At 34.4% G+C, this 17,094-nt stretch overlaps 1 protein-coding gene across 1 annotated transcript in view; it reads right to left on the bottom strand.

Annotated features, from left to right (window-relative positions):
• Positions 1-17,094, bottom strand: part of ATRNL1 (attractin like 1) — an 831,601-nt gene that overhangs the window by 504,653 nt on the left and 309,854 nt on the right. Inside the window, exon 21 of the mRNA XM_025396530.1 lies at positions 6,579-6,631. Within this exon, the coding sequence (XP_025252315.1) occupies positions 6,579-6,631 (53 nt within the window). The remainder of the gene's footprint in view (positions 1-6,578; positions 6,632-17,094) is intronic.

Here is a 17,094-nt window from a genome sequence, read left to right as displayed (position 1 = left end):
ATCTATATAGCATTTCCATAGTCTAGTCTTTCATTTTAAGGTTTTCTGTGTTAAAATTGTTATTACAATTAAAAGAAAGCATTTAAGGAAAGAAAAAAACAGTAGTACTTTGTGTGACTACTACTTTTTGTATTTACTAAGAATATATTGAGTAATTCAATGTTTACAAGGGCCAAATTAGTTAACACTGAATGTTTTTCCTCTTTTGTGAGGCATGCTTTGGTTTTTGGTTTTAAAGTGAACTTTGAAAAACTACTAAGTAAATAGAGTACAACTGGTGACATATTGCTTTCAGTTAAGTTAATACCACATTGCACTCAATTGCTTTAAGTTACAATGTGGACTTGCATCTTAAATTTCGATCTAATCTTGAAAATTAGAATAGTTTCTATTAACATTATTACAAGAGTTATTGTCCTTTTCTTTTTTAAGCATTATTTCCTTTCAAATATTAAGCTTTAAAGGTCTCACAACAATCCCAAGAGTGCCACCTAGTGTTTTATGGTTATGCTTTTGATATTTTAAAAGAACACAGGGGTCCTATATAATCTAGAGAAGAGTTGTCCAATAAGGTCACCACTACCATATGTGGCTATTGACTAGTTGAAAAGTGACTGATTTGAATTAAAATGTGATGTAAGTATGGAATGTAAACTTTGTTTCAAACAGCAGTACAAAAAAAGTAAGATATCTCATTAATGATTTAATGACTTTTAAAACTGATTACACATTAAAATGAAAAAATTTTAGATATGTTAAGCTAAAAAAACTTTTATTAACATTTATTTTACTCATTTTCTATAACTTTTTAAAGGAAGCTACTAGAAAATTTTAAATTACATATGTGGCTCACATCATATTTGTATTGGACAACATTGATATAGAAGAAAACTTATGTTAGTCTTCAATATAAAAGTGTTAGACATTAGTATATTTGTAATAAACAGAGATTATATAATGTGTTCATAATGGTAACTAGTTACTTCTTTGGCAAATAAAAGAAACTAAAGGCTCAAAAATATAGAAGAGGAATTTCTAATTTTAAAAAATCAAACAAAAAATATATTCCTATAAAATAAATCCAGGATATTTTAAATAAGAAAAACAAAAATCATGTGGAAAAGCTAGAGAATGAAGACAATTTAAATGACACAGTAATTGGACAGTCTGAGCATCAGTGGGAATAATAATTGCACATGGATTAAAACATGTATGAATCTATAAGCTCATTAGTGACAAAAACTAATTGTCATTTTTGAAAGATATTGAATGAACTTTTTATTTTAAATAAATACATACATGCATAAAAGTAAGTAAAGGAAATAAAAAATACAGGGAAAAACTATAGCTTTTATTATGCCTTTCCTGTGCGAACTGTAGCAATAAGTAACCAAACAGCTGATGAAAGAAAATTTGTTTTTACCTAAGTATTCAAAACAAAACATGAAGAAGAAATTGGAATATTATAACTTTTCTTTTTTCTTTCTTTTTTTTTTTTTTGAGTTTCGCTCTTGTTGCCCAGGCTGGAGTGCAATGGCGCGATCTCGGCTCTCCACAACCTCCACCTCCCAGGATCAAGCAATTCTCCTGCCTCAGCCTCCCATGTAGCTGGGATTACAGGCATGCACTACCACGCCCAGCTAATTTTGCATTCTTAGTAGAGACAGGGTTTCTCCGTGTTGGTCAGGCTGGTCTCGAACTCCCCACCTCAGGTGATTCACCTGCCTCAGCCTCCCAAAGTGTTGGGATTACAGGTGTGAGCCACTGTACCCAGTGGAATATTATATCTTTTCAATCTTCATCAATTAAAATCTAAACATTGAGCATCAGTGTGTGCCAAGAACATAAGAGACACCAATAGACATGATATGGCTCTTCTAGACAAAGAAAACCAAACCATCTACAATTATTATTTTCTCCAAAATCAAATACAAATTTGATTAAGCCTCTAAATCAGGGTTTCTCAACCTCAATAGTGTTGATATTTTTGGCCACATAAGTCTTTGTTCTGGGAAGGTTGTCCTTTTCATTGCAGGATATTTACCAGCATCCCTAGCCTCTACCCCTGAGACGCCCATGGCACCCACGTCCCACTCCCCAGTTGCGACAAACAAAAATGCCTCCAAACACTGTCAAATGTGTCATAAAGGGCAAAAATGCCTTAACAAAATTTGGGATTTTATTTGCCACATTCTCAATAAAATTTTTTAAAATTAAGAATAGCTAAAAAACATTTTGTGGATTGGAGGAGGGTGAGGATCTGAAAACTACCTATCAAGTACTATGCTTATTACCTGGAAGATGAAATAATCTGCTCACCAAACCCCCACAACATGCAATTTACCTATATAACAGGCTGCACATGCAGCCCTGAACCTAAAATTAAAGTTAAAAAATAAAAATTACTTTAAAAAGCAACTAAGAACATAATTACGTTTTTAAAGATAAAACCGGAATTCATAAATTCTGTAAAAAATAATAATTTAAAAATCTTCTAGCAAATGTGGGCAAAACAAGAGCAAACAGTATATAAGAGAAGGAAATTATTAAACACAAAATCTGAAATTGATGAACTAAAAAACATGATCCACAGAAAAGATAAATAAAACCAAAAGCTGACGTTATGAAATAGCAAAACATAAATAAAAATAACCACCAATTAAAAAGCACTAGACCCAAAAATTTTTGTTGAAATACTTAATTTTTATTTAAAGATTTAACTATTCCCGTTTTAAAAGGAGATATAGCATTGTTCCAAATTCATTTTTAAAAGCTATTACCACAATTGCAAATAGAATGGAAATTTTCTTTTTTTTTTTTTTAGATGGAGTCTCGCTCTGTCACCCAGGCTGGACTGCAGTGGTGCAGTCTCGGCTCACTGCAAGCTCTGCCTCCCAGGTTCATGACATTCTCCCACCTCAGTCTCCTGAGTAGCTGGGACTACAGGTGCCTGCCACCACACCCGGCTAATTTTGTTTTTGTTTTTTATTTTTAGTAGAGATGGGGTTTCACCACATTAGCCAGGATGGTCTCCATCTCCTGACCTCGTGATCCACCCTTCTTGGCCTCCCAAAGTGCTGGGATTACAGGTGTGAGCCACCGTGCTCGGCCAGAAAATAATTTTTAAAAACTGCAGTCATAGGTCATTTATTTAGAAAAAAATAACATACAAAAAAGACAGACCATCTTCATTCATACTAAAAATATTCTAAATTAAAATATAAACAACTAATATTTAGCAGTATCCAAATACTAATATGCCATGACTAAGTTTGGTTTAGCCCAGAATGAAAAGATGTTTAACATGAGAAAATCTACTAATGTAACTTAGTATTTAATAAGGAAAAATAAAGTTATTCATGATATAACCTTGTCACAAAATATAATAGGAATTTGCTTAATTTGATTCAAGGAATATTCCATAAATTATAATAAACATCCTACCTAATAAGGATATCTATTATCATCACTGTGATTCAGCCCAGAAATAGAGGTCTCAACATCCCAATAAGGGGGAAAAATATTGAAAAAGGAATAAAACTGTGCTTATTTGCATGTAATATAATTAACTGCATTTAAAATCCAAGCAAATCTACAAACAGAATTTAGTAAGCGTTCACCAAAGTGAATGAATATAAGATCAATATACTAAAATGAATTTTATTTTTATATGTCAGAGTAGGAAACAAAAGTTTGAAAAATACAATTTAAAATAGCAACAAAAAACTGAAAAAAAAGATAAATTTTGCACACCCAACAAATCATTTTCAAGGCACGAACACATAAAATCAAGTTCAACATTATTAGTCATTTCAGAAATACAAAACAAAACCACAAAATGCCACTACACACACTCTAGAATGTCTATGATCAAAGAGACAGACAATGTTGTATTGATGAGGACATCAAGGAATGAAATTTCTAGTATCAAAATTTTCTAGTATAAATTTTAAAATGTTACCAACGTTCTGGAAAACCATTTGGCAGTTTCTAAAATGGTTAAGCAAAAACTTATCATACGACCAAACTATACACTGCTAGGAATATATCCAAGGAAAATAAAAACATATGTTCACATAAAGACCCTATGAATGTTCATTCACTGCAGCATTTTTCTTAATAGACAAAACCTAGAAAAAATCCCAAAGTCCATGAACTTCCGTATGGACAAAAAAGATAGTAGATTCACACAATATATACCATTAACTAAACTAAAAATACTAAAATCGCGATACTAACAAAGTAAAATAGAAATTTCTGATAATCATATAAATTAAGGCAGGAAATGCACTGGACATAAACACCCTTTTCTGATAAAAAATGTACAGCAAAGTAGGAATAGAAGGCAATTTCCTTAACCTGATAAAGACAGTTAGCAAAAACCTGCAAGATACTTAATGATAAAAGACTGAATGCTTTCCCTCTTAGATCAGAAACAAGACAAGAATAAATACTTGCATGTTCACATCTTTTAAACACATTATTAAAGGTGCTAGCTATAGCAATAAGGCAGAAAAAAGAAATAAAACCATCAAGATAGGAAAAGAAGAAATCCAACTGCCATTATTTGCAGAAAACATTGTAGGTGTAGAAATTCTGAGAGAATCAACAAAAAATGGTAGTAGAAGTAAAATGTGACTTTTGCAAAGCTACAGGATGTAAAACCAATATAAAATCAATTATAAATGCCAGAAACAATCAGAAATGAAATATTTAAGCTATCATTATCAATAGCATCACAAATTTAAAATACATAAGGATAAATCTGACAAAAATGTGAAATGTGTAGTTATAATTATAAAATATTAATAATAACAAAGAATTGAGAAAAAATGAAAAATATGATAATTCCAGACTCACTACAGTTAACATGCCAATTCTCCCCAAATTCATCATAAGTTAAACAAAATCACAAAACAAATTATAGCATTTTTTTGAAAACTGAAAGGCAGATTCTAAAATTCACTTGCAAATGCAAAAAAAAAAAGGAGTAGTCAAAACAAGTTTGAAAAGGAAGAACAAAGTTGGAGAATAAATACTAACCAATTTCCAAACTTATAAAATCACATTAATTGTAATGTCCAGTGTCTGGACTCTTTTCTGTTTCATTAATCTATTTGCTTATTTTTATGCTAATGCAGCATATTTACAAACAAGTGTTTTTCAGCAAAGATGCATAGGAATTCATTGGTTAAAGTATAGTCTTTATATAAAGTGTGCTTGAATATTTAAATATTTACGTGGAGAAAAAGAACTTCAATCCATCACCTACTATATATACAAATATTAATTCAAAATGGACCATATACTTAAATAGAAAACTTAAAAGTGTAATATTTCTACCAAAACCTTGGGAAAATCATAGTCACCTGTTAGGCTAAGATTTCACAAAAGAACAAACTGATAAGCCAAGCTTCATCTAAATTAAAATCTGTTCTTCAAGAAAACAGTGTTAATAGGGTAAAAAGACAAGTTACCACTAGTAAAAAATATTTGCAAGTCATATATCTGATAAAGGACTTGTATCTAGAATGAAGTATGTGGAAAATTCATTAATATAAAAACAATCTAAAAAGTGGGCAATGGATTTCAACAGACCCTTCATCTAATAAAATATACAGATGGCAAACAATCCTATGAAAAGATGCTGAACATCATTAGTAATTAGGAAAATGCAAATTAAAATGAGAGTTAGATACCATTCCACAACTATTAGAATAGCTAAAACTTGGACTAACTCTGAAAAAGGCTGTGAAATGTGGAAGAACTGAAACTCTCATACACTGATGATGGGAATGTAAAATGGTACAACCATTTGGGAAACAGCATTTGGCTGTTTCTTTAAAAGTTAAAGATAGGCTGGGCGCAGTGGCTCGCATCTGTAATCCCAACACTTTGGGAGGCCGAGGCAGGCAGATCATGAGGTCAGGAGTTCGAGACCAGCCTGACCAACATGGCAAAACCCCATCTCTACTAAAAATACAAAATTTAGCTGGCCGTGGTGGCAGGCTCATTTAATGCCAGCTACTCGGGAGGCTAAGGCAGGAGAATCACTTGAACCTGAGAGGCAGAGGTTGCAGTGAGCTGAGATCGTGCCATTGCACTCCAGCCTGGGCCACAAGAGCAAGACTCCGTCTCAGAAAACAAAACAAAAGTTAAATGTATACCTATCATATAATCAGTACCCAATGAAAGTATCTGTTGGTACAAAATCAGTGCAGCCTTTTAGTAATGCCCAAAATTCTGCAAAATATCTATTATAAAATTCAAGTTCTTCAAAAATCCATCATAATGAAAAAGATTACATTAAAATCACATGAGTTTACTCAAGTTCTATACTTTGTTCTATGTTCAGAATAAAATCTATTGCTATTTCACTGTTCAGAGTAGAAAAAAATGCACCAAATATAATTAAGATAATATATTTCTTAGCAATACACATGAAGTTATATTATAAAATTTAAGAAACAGAAATTGCAAGATATTAATGACAATTTTAGTTATTTAAGATGACCTTTATTATTTGAAACTAATAGTATGTACCAATTATTTAAAATGAAGAATATACAAATACTTACAATAACATGTTCCTCTAAGTGGATTACCAACATAGCGATTTTCAGAGTCACATCTGCAGAAACACAAAAACTTATTTACTATTAAACAATGCAATTCAAAAGCCTCATGTTTTACTACAAGCAAAAAAGTATTTATATTCTACATCAAAACATACTTAAAACTATACCATTATTTGAAATTTCAAAAACACATCTTCGAAAGATGTGTGTGAAATCTGAATTAATTGTAGAAAGCTTTATTTATGAGAAAAAGTGAGAGATGAAATAGTGAAGAAAAAGAAAAACATACATGATAGGCATATAAGGAATGTTAAAAGGCAGATGAAATATAATTATGAGCTTTGGGATATGTATCCTGCCTTAATAAAGAGAAGAAGAAGTGAAAGTCTGAAATAAGATACAAAGATATTTTTAGGTAGAAGAAAATTCAGGGAATTCATAAATCCACATTATTTTCACACTTGTGATTTTTTTTTTTTTTTTTTGAAATTAACATATTTTCTCCAGTTTCTCCACCAATTAATCTGTTTTTTTTTTTTTTTTTTTTTTTGAGACGGAGTCTCGCTCTGTCACCCAGGCTGGAGTGCAGTGGCCGGATCTCTGCTCACTGCAAGCTCCGCCTCCCGGGTTTACGCCATTCTCCTGCCTCAGCCTTGGAGTAGCTGGGACTACAGGCGCCCGCCACGTCGCCGGGCTAGTTTTTTGTATTTTTTAGTAGAGACGGAGTTTCACCGTGTTAGCCAGGATGGTCTCGATTTCCTGACCTTGTGATCCGCCCGTCTCGGCCTCCCAAAGTGCTGGGATTACAGGCTTGAGTCACCGTGCCTGGCCAATCTGTATTTTTAAAAACAGATCTCCTCCAGTAAATAATGGGAAAAAAAAGGTTTCCCTAATTAATCCAAACAAAATTGACTAATATAAATTAAATTCAGGAGCTCAAACTTTGAATTCACATAAACACATTTTTAAAAAGTGAAAGAACATATGAGCATTCATACTCAGGTACTCTTATGTTTAATACATAAAAATATAGTTAACTATAGTGGTGGGAGAAAATCATAAGTATTTTCAAAATTTTTCAAGTTCACAAAACCTTGTTTGCCAAATAAAATTGACAATGTCTAATACAGATATAGCATGGTTTTACATAATGGTATTTCTTGGAATATCCTCCAAAATAAATTATTATAAAATTTATGCACCAGGGTAACTTAATAAAGTGACTTAATATTTAAATAATAAAAATTATATTTGCATATAGTTTAAATAATTATTTCATAAATATATATAAATATGTTACATATATTTCAACTCTAGTTAAATTTAAAGAGGTAAAAGTCTAAAATGTCTTCAGTTTTTCAGAAGAGTTCATAAGAACAGAGGAATAGTAGAATACATATATATAATGAAGAGTCAAACAGTGAAAAATTAGAGGCTAAATAATCAGATTACATTCCCAATGCATTTTTCAACCATGTGCTAGCTAGTTTTTACATTCATGGAAAAAAAAATGAGTTGAAGAGTAAATTTTACTGTATATTAATTATAAAATTAAAGTCAAAATATGATAATCCTTTAAAACACTAACTTGGAAAAAAAGGACTCTATGAAACAAAGGAAGTTTGGGTGTTAGGTTTTCTGTGACATTTCCGAACACTACTTTTAAGATTTTGTCATTGATGGTAGTTTTCTAGTTTTAGAAATAAGCAATAGAGCACCAGAAAGTGTGATTCCTATCGAACTGGAACTTTGTATAAATTGATGACCAATCTCTCCCCATTCCGCCCTCCCTATACCCTCCCAAGCCTTTCAAAATCCTCCACAGCCTCTCATAACCACAATTCTCATAACCACAATTCTACATTCAACTTCTGTGAGATCTTATAACCACATTTCTACTCGCAACTTCTATGAGATCAGTCTTTTTAGATTCTACATATAAGTGAGATCATGCAGTATTTGTTCTGTGATTGACTTATTTCACATAATATAATGTCCTCTAGGTTTGTCCATGTTGTGTCCCAAATGACAGGATTTCGTTATTTTTTATGGACAAAATACATTCCAAAAATATATCACATATATTTATCCATTCATCTCTTGATAAGACTTAGACTGACTGCATATCTTGGCTACTGTGCATAGTGCTGCAATAAAAAGAGTACAGATATATCTCCAAAATACGAATTTCAATTCCTTTGGATAAATATCCAGTCGTGAGATTATTGGATCATATTTTCATTCTATTTTTAATTTTTTGAGAAACTTCCATACTGTTGTCCACAAACAGCTGTATTAATGTGCATTTCCATCAACGGTGGCTAGAAGATCCTCTTTCTCCATAACCTCGCCAGTTTTGTTATTTTTTGTCTTTTTCATAATAGCCATTCTAACTAGCGTGAGGTGATAACGCATCATGATTTTGATGTGCATTTTCCTAGTGATCAGGGACGCTGAGTTTTTTCTTCTTATATCAGTGGGCCATTGTTATGTCTTCTTTTGAGAAATGTCTATTCAGATCTTTTGTCTACTCTTTATATTTGTGGGTTTTTTTGCTATTGAGTTGTTTGGGTTCCTAACATAAGGAATATTAATCCCTTGTCAGATGCATAGTTTGCAAATATTTTCTCCCATTCTATAGATTGTCTCTTTGCTCTGCTGATTATTTCCTTTGCTGCACAGCAGCTTTTATTTTGATGTAATCCCATTTCTCTATTTTTGCTTTTGTTGCCTGTGCTTTTGAGGTCTTTTCCAAAACAAACAAACAAAAACCTTCCCCAGAGAAATGTAATAAAGTGTTACCTCCATGTTCTCTTCTAGTAGTCTCACAGTTTGAGGACTTACATTTAAATCTTTAATCCATTTTGATTTGATTTTTTTAAGCGGTGACAGATGGGATCTAATTTCATTCTCCTTAATGAAACTTTTCCCCAGCATCATTTATTAAGGAAACTATTATCTCCCTAATGTGTATTCTTGGCACTTTTGCCAAAAATCAGATGGCTATATATGCATGTATTTATTTCTGGGTTCTTTATTCTGTTTCATTAGTTTATGTGTCTTTTTAAATTTTTAATTTTGTTTGTTTTTGAGACAGAGTCTTGTTCTGTTGCCCAAGCTGGAATACAGTAGTGCAGTCTCAGCTCACTGCAGCCTTTACCTCCTGAGCTCAGGTGATTCTCCCACCTTAGCCTCCCTAGTAGCTGGAACTACACACCACCATGCCCAGCTAGCTTTTTGTATTTTTATTAGAGATAGGGTTTTGCAGTGTTGGCCAGGCTGGTCTCGAACTCATGAACTCAAGCAATTCACCCACCTCAGACTCCCAAAGTGCTGGGATTACATTTTGAGCCACCGCACCTGGCCAATTTTTACCTTTTAATGTTTATGGGTACATAGTAAGTGTGTTTATGTATAGGGTACATGAGATATTTTGATACAGGCATACATTGTATAATAATGACATTAGGGTAAGAGGGACATCCATCACCTCAAGGAGTTATTTCTTTTTGTCACAAACTTTGCAATTACACTGTCTTAGTTACTGTAAAATGTACAATAAATTATTGTTTCATATCATTTTTCTTAACTTTTATTTTAGGTTATATTAGAGGTACGTGCGCAGGTTTGTTACATAGGTAAATTGCGTGTCACAGAGGTTTGGGGTACAGATTATTTCACCACCCAGGTAATAAGCATAATACTTGATAGGTGTTTTCTCTAACTTCACCCTCCTCCCTTCCTCCACCCCCTAGTAGGCCCTGGTGTCTGTTGTTCCCTTCTTTATGTTCACATGTACACAATGTTTAGCTCCAACTAAAAAGTGAGAACATGCAGTAGTACTTGGTTTTGTGTTTCAGTGTTAGTTCACTTAAGATAATGGCCTCAAGCTCCATCCATGTTGCTGCCAAAAACATGATCTTGTTCTTTTTCATAGCTGCATAGTGTTCCATTGCTGGGTCAAATGGTAACTCTGCTCTGAGTTCTTTGAGAAATTGCTAAACTGCTTTCCACAGTGGCCAAACTAATTTACATTCCCACCAGCAATGTATAAGGTTCCCTTTCTCTGCAACCTTGCCAGCATCTGTTATTTTTTTTTTAATAATTCCCATTCTGACTGGTGTGAGATGGTATCATATTGTGATTTTGATTTGCATTTCTCTAATGGTTAGTGATGTTGAGCATTTTGTCACCTGCTTGTTGGACACATGTATGGCTTCTTCCAAAAAGTGTGTGTTCATGTACTTTGCTCACTTTTTAATGGGGTGGGTCATTTTTTGCTTGTTGATTTAACTTCCATACAGATTCTAGATATTAGATCTTTGTGGGATGCGTAGTTTGCAAATATTTTCTCCTATTTTGTAGGGTGTCTGTTTACTCTGCTGGTAGTTGCTTTTGCCATGCAGAAGCTCTTCTGCTTAATTAGGCGCCATTTGTCAATTTTCTTTGTTGTTGCCATTGCTTTTGGCATATTCGTCATGAAATCTTTGCCGGGTCCTACATCCAGAATGGTATCTAGGTTATCTTTCAGGGTTTTTATAGTTTGGGGTCTTACATTTAAGTCTTTAATCCATCTTAAGTTGACTTTTTATATGGTGTAAGAAAGGGGTCCAGTTTCAACCTTCTGCATATGGCTAGCCAGGTTATTACAGCACCATTTATTGAATAGGGAGTCCTTCATCACTACTTGTTTTTGTCAGCCTCACTGAAGACTAGATAGTTGCACATGCACAGTATTATTTATTGACTCTCTATTCTGATCCATTGGTCTATGTGTCTGTCTTTGTATACATACCATCCTGTTTTGGTTACCACAGCCTTGTTATATAGTTTGAAGTCAATTAACATGATACCCCCAGCTTTATTCTTTTTGTTTATGATTACGTTGGCTACTCAAGCTCTTTTCTGATTCCATATGAATTTTAAAATAGTTTTTCTAATTATGTAAAGAATGTCATAGTTTGATAGGAATGCCATCATCCTGTCTTGGTTACTCTTGCCTTGTAGTATATTTTGAAGTCATGTAGTGTAATGCCTCCAGTTTGTTCCTTCAGCTGAAGATTGTTTTGGCCATTTGGGGTCTTTTTTGGTTCCATATGAATTTCAGAATTGTTTTTTCTATTTCTGTGAAGAATGTCACTGATATTATTATAGAAATTGCACTGATTCTGTAGAATCTTTGGGTAGTGTTTATATTTTTAAAACATTACTTCTTTCAATCTTTGAACATAGAATGTCTTTCCACTAATTTGTCTCATCTTCAATTCTTTTAATCAATGTTTTACAGTTTTCATTGTAGAGATCTTTCACCTCCCTGACTAAATTTATGCCTAGGTAATTTTTTAAGTATTTTGGAATTTTTTTAGATATTTTAGGTGGAATAGCTTTCTTAATTTCTTTTTCAAATGGTTTTCTATTGACATATAGAAATGCTACTAAATTAGTCCCAGCTACTGGGGAGGCTGAGGCAGGAGAATGCCATAAACCCAGGAGGCAGAGTTTGCAGTGAGCCGAGATCACACCACTGCACTCCAGCCTGGGCGATAGAGCGAGACTCTGTCTCAAAAAAAAGAAAAAGAAAAAGAAAAATAAATGCTACTAAATTCTGCACATGTATTTTGTATCCTGCAACTTTACTGAATTCATGTGTCAGTTATAAGTCATGAAATTTGTATAGTTTTCTATATATAAGATCACGTCAACAGTAAACAAACATGAACACTGAATTTCTCCTTTCTAATTTGGATGTCCTTTCTTTCTTTCTCTTTCCTAATTGCCCTTGCTAGGAATTCTAGTGCTATGTTGAATAGAAGTAGTTAAAGTAGGCATCATTGTATTGCTTCAGCATTCAAAGGGAAAGCTTTCAACTTTTCCCTGTTTGGTATGATGTTAGCTGTGGATGCATATATGTGCATATATGTTGAGGTGTGTTCCCTCTAAGCCTAATTTTTCAGGGGTTTTATCATGGAGGAATGTTAAATTTTATCAAATTCTTTTTTGGCATCTATTGACATGATCCTATGGTTTTTGTCCTTCATCCTAGTAATGGAATGTAACACATGTATTGATTTTTGTGTGTTGAACTATACTTGCATTACTGGGATGAATTTCACTTAATCATGGTCAATGATATTATGATATGTTGTTGGATTCAGTTTGGAGTACCGTATTATGGGTTTTTGCATCAATGTCCATCAGGGATATTGGCCTGTAGTTTTATTTTACACTTTTGTCCTTGTCTGGTTTTGTTATCTGGGTAATGCTGGCCTCATAGAATGAGTTTGGAAAAATGTCCTCTACTTCAATTTTTTGGAATAGTTTGATAAGCATTGGTATGAGTTCATTTTTAAATATTTGCTAGAATTTAGCAATGAAGTAATCAGGTCCTGGATTTTTTTTGATAGGAGTCTTTCTTTTACTAATTCAATCTTGTTTCTCATTATTGGCCCGTCCAGGTTTTCTATTTCTTCATGATCCAATCTTGGTAAGATAGGCTATAAGAAACTTATTCATTTCTTCTAAGTTTTCAAATTTGTTCGTCTATCATTGCTCATTATAGTCTCTAATAATCCTTTGTATTGCTGTGGTATCCGTTGTGATGTCTCCTTTTTCATCTTTGATTTTATTCATTTGAGTCATTCCTCTTTTTTCCTTAGGCTAGCTAAAGGTTTGTCAATTTCATTCTTATTTCAAACACCAACTCGTCATTTTCCTGATGCTTTGTATTTTTTTATTCTCTATTTCCTTCATTTCTTCTATGTTATTTATTATTTCTTTCCTTCTCATAATTTTGGGCTTAGATCATTCTTGTTTTCTAAGTCTTTGAGATACAACATTAGGCTGTTTGAGATATTTCCACTTTTTCAAATAGGTGATTATTGCTACAAACTTTCCTCTAAAAACTGTTTTTGCTATATCCCATAAGTTTTGGTATGTTGTATTTCCATTTTGATTTTTCTCAAGAAATGTTTTAATTTGCTTTTTAATTTCTTCATTGACTTGTGTAATCTCCATGTACATATACAGTTTCCGAAGTTCCTCCTGTTATTGGTTTTGGTTTTATTCCACAATGGTCAGAAAAAAAATACTTGATATACTTTGATTTTTAAAAATTTGAGGCCAAGCGCCGTGGCTCATGCCTGTAATCCCAGCACTTTGGGAGGCTGAAGCAGGTGGATCACCTGAGATCAGGAGTTCAAGACCAGCCTGGCCAAAATGGTGAAACCCCATCTCTACTAAAAATACAAAAATTAGCGAGGCATGGTGGCAGGCACCTGTAATCACAGCAACTCAGGAGGCTGAGGCAGGAGAACTGCTGGAACCTGGGAGGTGGAGGTTGCACTGAGCCGAGATCGCACCACTGCATTCCAGCCTGGGTGACAACAGTGAGACTCCATCTCAAAAAAAAAAAATGTTAAGACATGTTTTGTGGCCTTACATATAATCTATCCTAAAGAATGTTATATGTGCTGTTGAGAAGACTGTGCCTTCTGCGGCTGTTAGACGGAATGCTCTATAAATATCTGTTAGCTCCATTTGGTCAAGAGTGTTGTCAGACACTGAAGTTTCTTTGTTGATTTTCTGTCTGGATGATCTACACATTGCTGACAGTGGAGTGTTGAAGTCCCCTACTATTATTGTATTACAGTCTATCTCTCCCTTTTAATCTATTAATATTTGCTTTATATATATAGGTCCTCTGCTAGTGGGTACACATATGTTTATAATTGTATCTGCTTGCTGCATTGACCTCGCTATTATTATATAATGGCCTTGTCTCTTTTTACAGTTTTTAACTTAAAGACTATTTTTTTTCCCTATAATTACAGCTACTTCTGTTCTTTTTGGGACTCCATTTCCATGAAATAGCTTTTCCCATCCGTTTACTTTCAATCTATGCATGTTGTTTTATAAGTAAAGTAAGTCTCCTGTAGGCAGCATAGTTTGGTCATATTTTTCTATCCATTCAGCCTCTCTTTTAACTGAATAATTTAAACCATTTACATTCAAGGTAGTTATTGACAGATAAGGGATGACTATCACAATTGTGTAACTTGTTTTCTAGTTGTCTAGATATTTTTTTCCTTTTTTCCTCTCTTAAAGGCTTCCTTTGAGGTTATGTGATTCTCTCTAGTAATGTGTTTTATTCCTCACTTTTTTAGTGTTATCTATTATAGCTTTTAGCTTTTTCATTACCATGAGGCTCACAAAAACATCTTATAGTCATAATAAGTTATTTTAAACCAATAAAAACTTAACTTTGATTGCAAAGGAAAGAAGAAGACAACAAAAAATGGTATATTTTAACTCATTATCCCTCTATGTTTTGAATTTTGATGTCACAGCTTACATTTTTCATATTGCCTATCTCTTAACAAATTATCGTAGTTTTTATAGTTTTGTTGTTTATTCTTTATACAAAGATAAATGTGGTTCATACAACACAATTACAGTATTAGCCTAACAATCAATGTAAGTATTCTTTTCTTTAAGTTTGAAGAGCTCTCTTTAGCATTTCTTGCAGAATTGGTCTGGTAGCCATTAAGTCCCTCAGCTTTTGTTTGCCTGCAGAAGTCTTTCTCTCCTTCATTTTTAAAATACACCTTTTCTGCCTATAGTATTCGTGGTTGGCAGGTATTTTCCTTCCACATTCTGAATATACATTGTCACTGTCACATTTCCTACTGCCCTGAAAGGTTTCTGCTGAAAAATTAGCTGCCAGTTACATTAGATCTCTCTTTTGTGTTTTTTGCTTCTTTTTTCTCACTTCTCTCTAGACCCTCTCTTAGTCATTGATCTTTGTGAGTTTAATTGTGACATGCCTTGTGGTATTCTTATTTGGATTGAATCTGGTGACCTTTGACCATGCTATAATTGGGTATTCACATCTTTCCCCAGGCTTGAAAAGTTTCCTGTTATTATTTTTAATAAGCTTTTGGCCCCTTTGTCTCTCAACTCCTTCTTGAATTCTAATAACACAAATGTGTTATTTTGATGTTGTCCCATAGATCTGGTAAGCTTTCTCTGGCCATTTTCATTCTTTTGGTTCTTTCACCTCTGACTATGTTCTCAAATAGCCTACCTCTGAACTCACTAATTCTTTCTTTTGTTTGATCTGTTGTGCTGAAGATGCTCTCTATTCCATTTTTATTTCATTCATTGTATTTTATTTCACTCATTCATTTCATTCACCTCCAGGATTTCCATTTGCTTTTTATTATTAATATTTCAATCTCTTAAGTTTCTTTCATGTATTTCTGATTGCTTCTCTGAATTTTACTGAAGTTTGAGCTTCAGTAAATTTATTAACTTTCTAAAAACAGCTATTTTGAATTATTTGTCTGAAAGACCACATGTCTCCATCACCTTAAGGCCAATCTCTGGCACAACCTTATTTTGTCTGTTTGGTGAGATCAGATTTCCCTGAATGATCTTGATGCTTATGGACATGCAACAACATGTGTGCACTGAGAGATCAGGTGTTTATTCTAGTCTTCCCAGTCTAGCTTTGTTTTTGCTCATCCTTCTTCAGGGCCTTCCAGAGTTTCTAAGGGGACTGACTGTTGTCTTCCCTGAGCCCATGACCACTGCAACTCCCTAAACACCAGAGGGCAGTCTAAGCCCAGAGCTGCCACAAGTCTCAGGAGGGCTCCACTGTTGGCAGGGCTCTCCAGGGCAGATGGACCCAGGGAAGATCCAAGGAGGGTAACTGGGCTGTATGGGAAAGCTGGCCAGGAAACCTAGACCAGAAGACTATCCCAGTGCCCCAGACAATCATGCCTCCCAGGAGGTCTCTGAACAGGTTAGATACGTCACCAACTGCAGCAGGAGGGGCCAAATCTGAGGCTGGGTCCCCTCAGGATCTACTGTGGGACAAAGGCTGGAGAGCCCACCTCAATTCCTCAGATGGTTGCACATCTCCTAGCAAGTCACTGCACAGATATGATAGTTACCTGACTACAGTGGGAGAACTGGGGGTGAGACTGGATCCCTCAGGATATGCTATGAGATGACAACCTGGGATCTACTGAAAGATAAGTTTGGCAAGCCTATCAAGGAGGCTCAGACTCACAGTCTGCAGGATATGGGCAAGTGTCCCTCTGGGGTTTTGTGTGAGCAGTTCTGTGTTGGGAACTCAACTGAAGAGGGCAGGAGTCAAGCCACAGGACTACTTCTAGGTTCACTGCTGAGACTGATATCAGTGGCCTCTTACACTAGTATACACGGTTCCTCCTAGATCCCTTAGAAGATGATTTTAGTTGCGGGTTCAAGGCCAAACAGGGCTGTAGTCAAATCCCTTGGGGATTAGGGCCATTTCTGGGCTTGAACCTTGAAGCAAAATTAATGCATCTTTCACCTGGGTGCCAGTCTGCATTCTCAAAACAACCCTCTTGAGCCTTGGACTCCACTGGGCTTTCACACCCTCCTGCCTGACTCCTGAGGCTCCTGCCAGTAACTTTTGTCAGTATATGGGTGCAGAGTTCTTGTCATTGCGAGGAAATATTAGCAGGTTATC

This window comes from Theropithecus gelada, chromosome 9, assembly GCF_003255815.1.
Source record: "Theropithecus gelada isolate Dixy chromosome 9, Tgel_1.0, whole genome shotgun sequence".
Taxonomy (NCBI): domain Eukaryota; kingdom Metazoa; phylum Chordata; class Mammalia; order Primates; family Cercopithecidae; genus Theropithecus; species Theropithecus gelada.
This window is presented reverse-complemented; position numbering and strand designations above follow the sequence as displayed.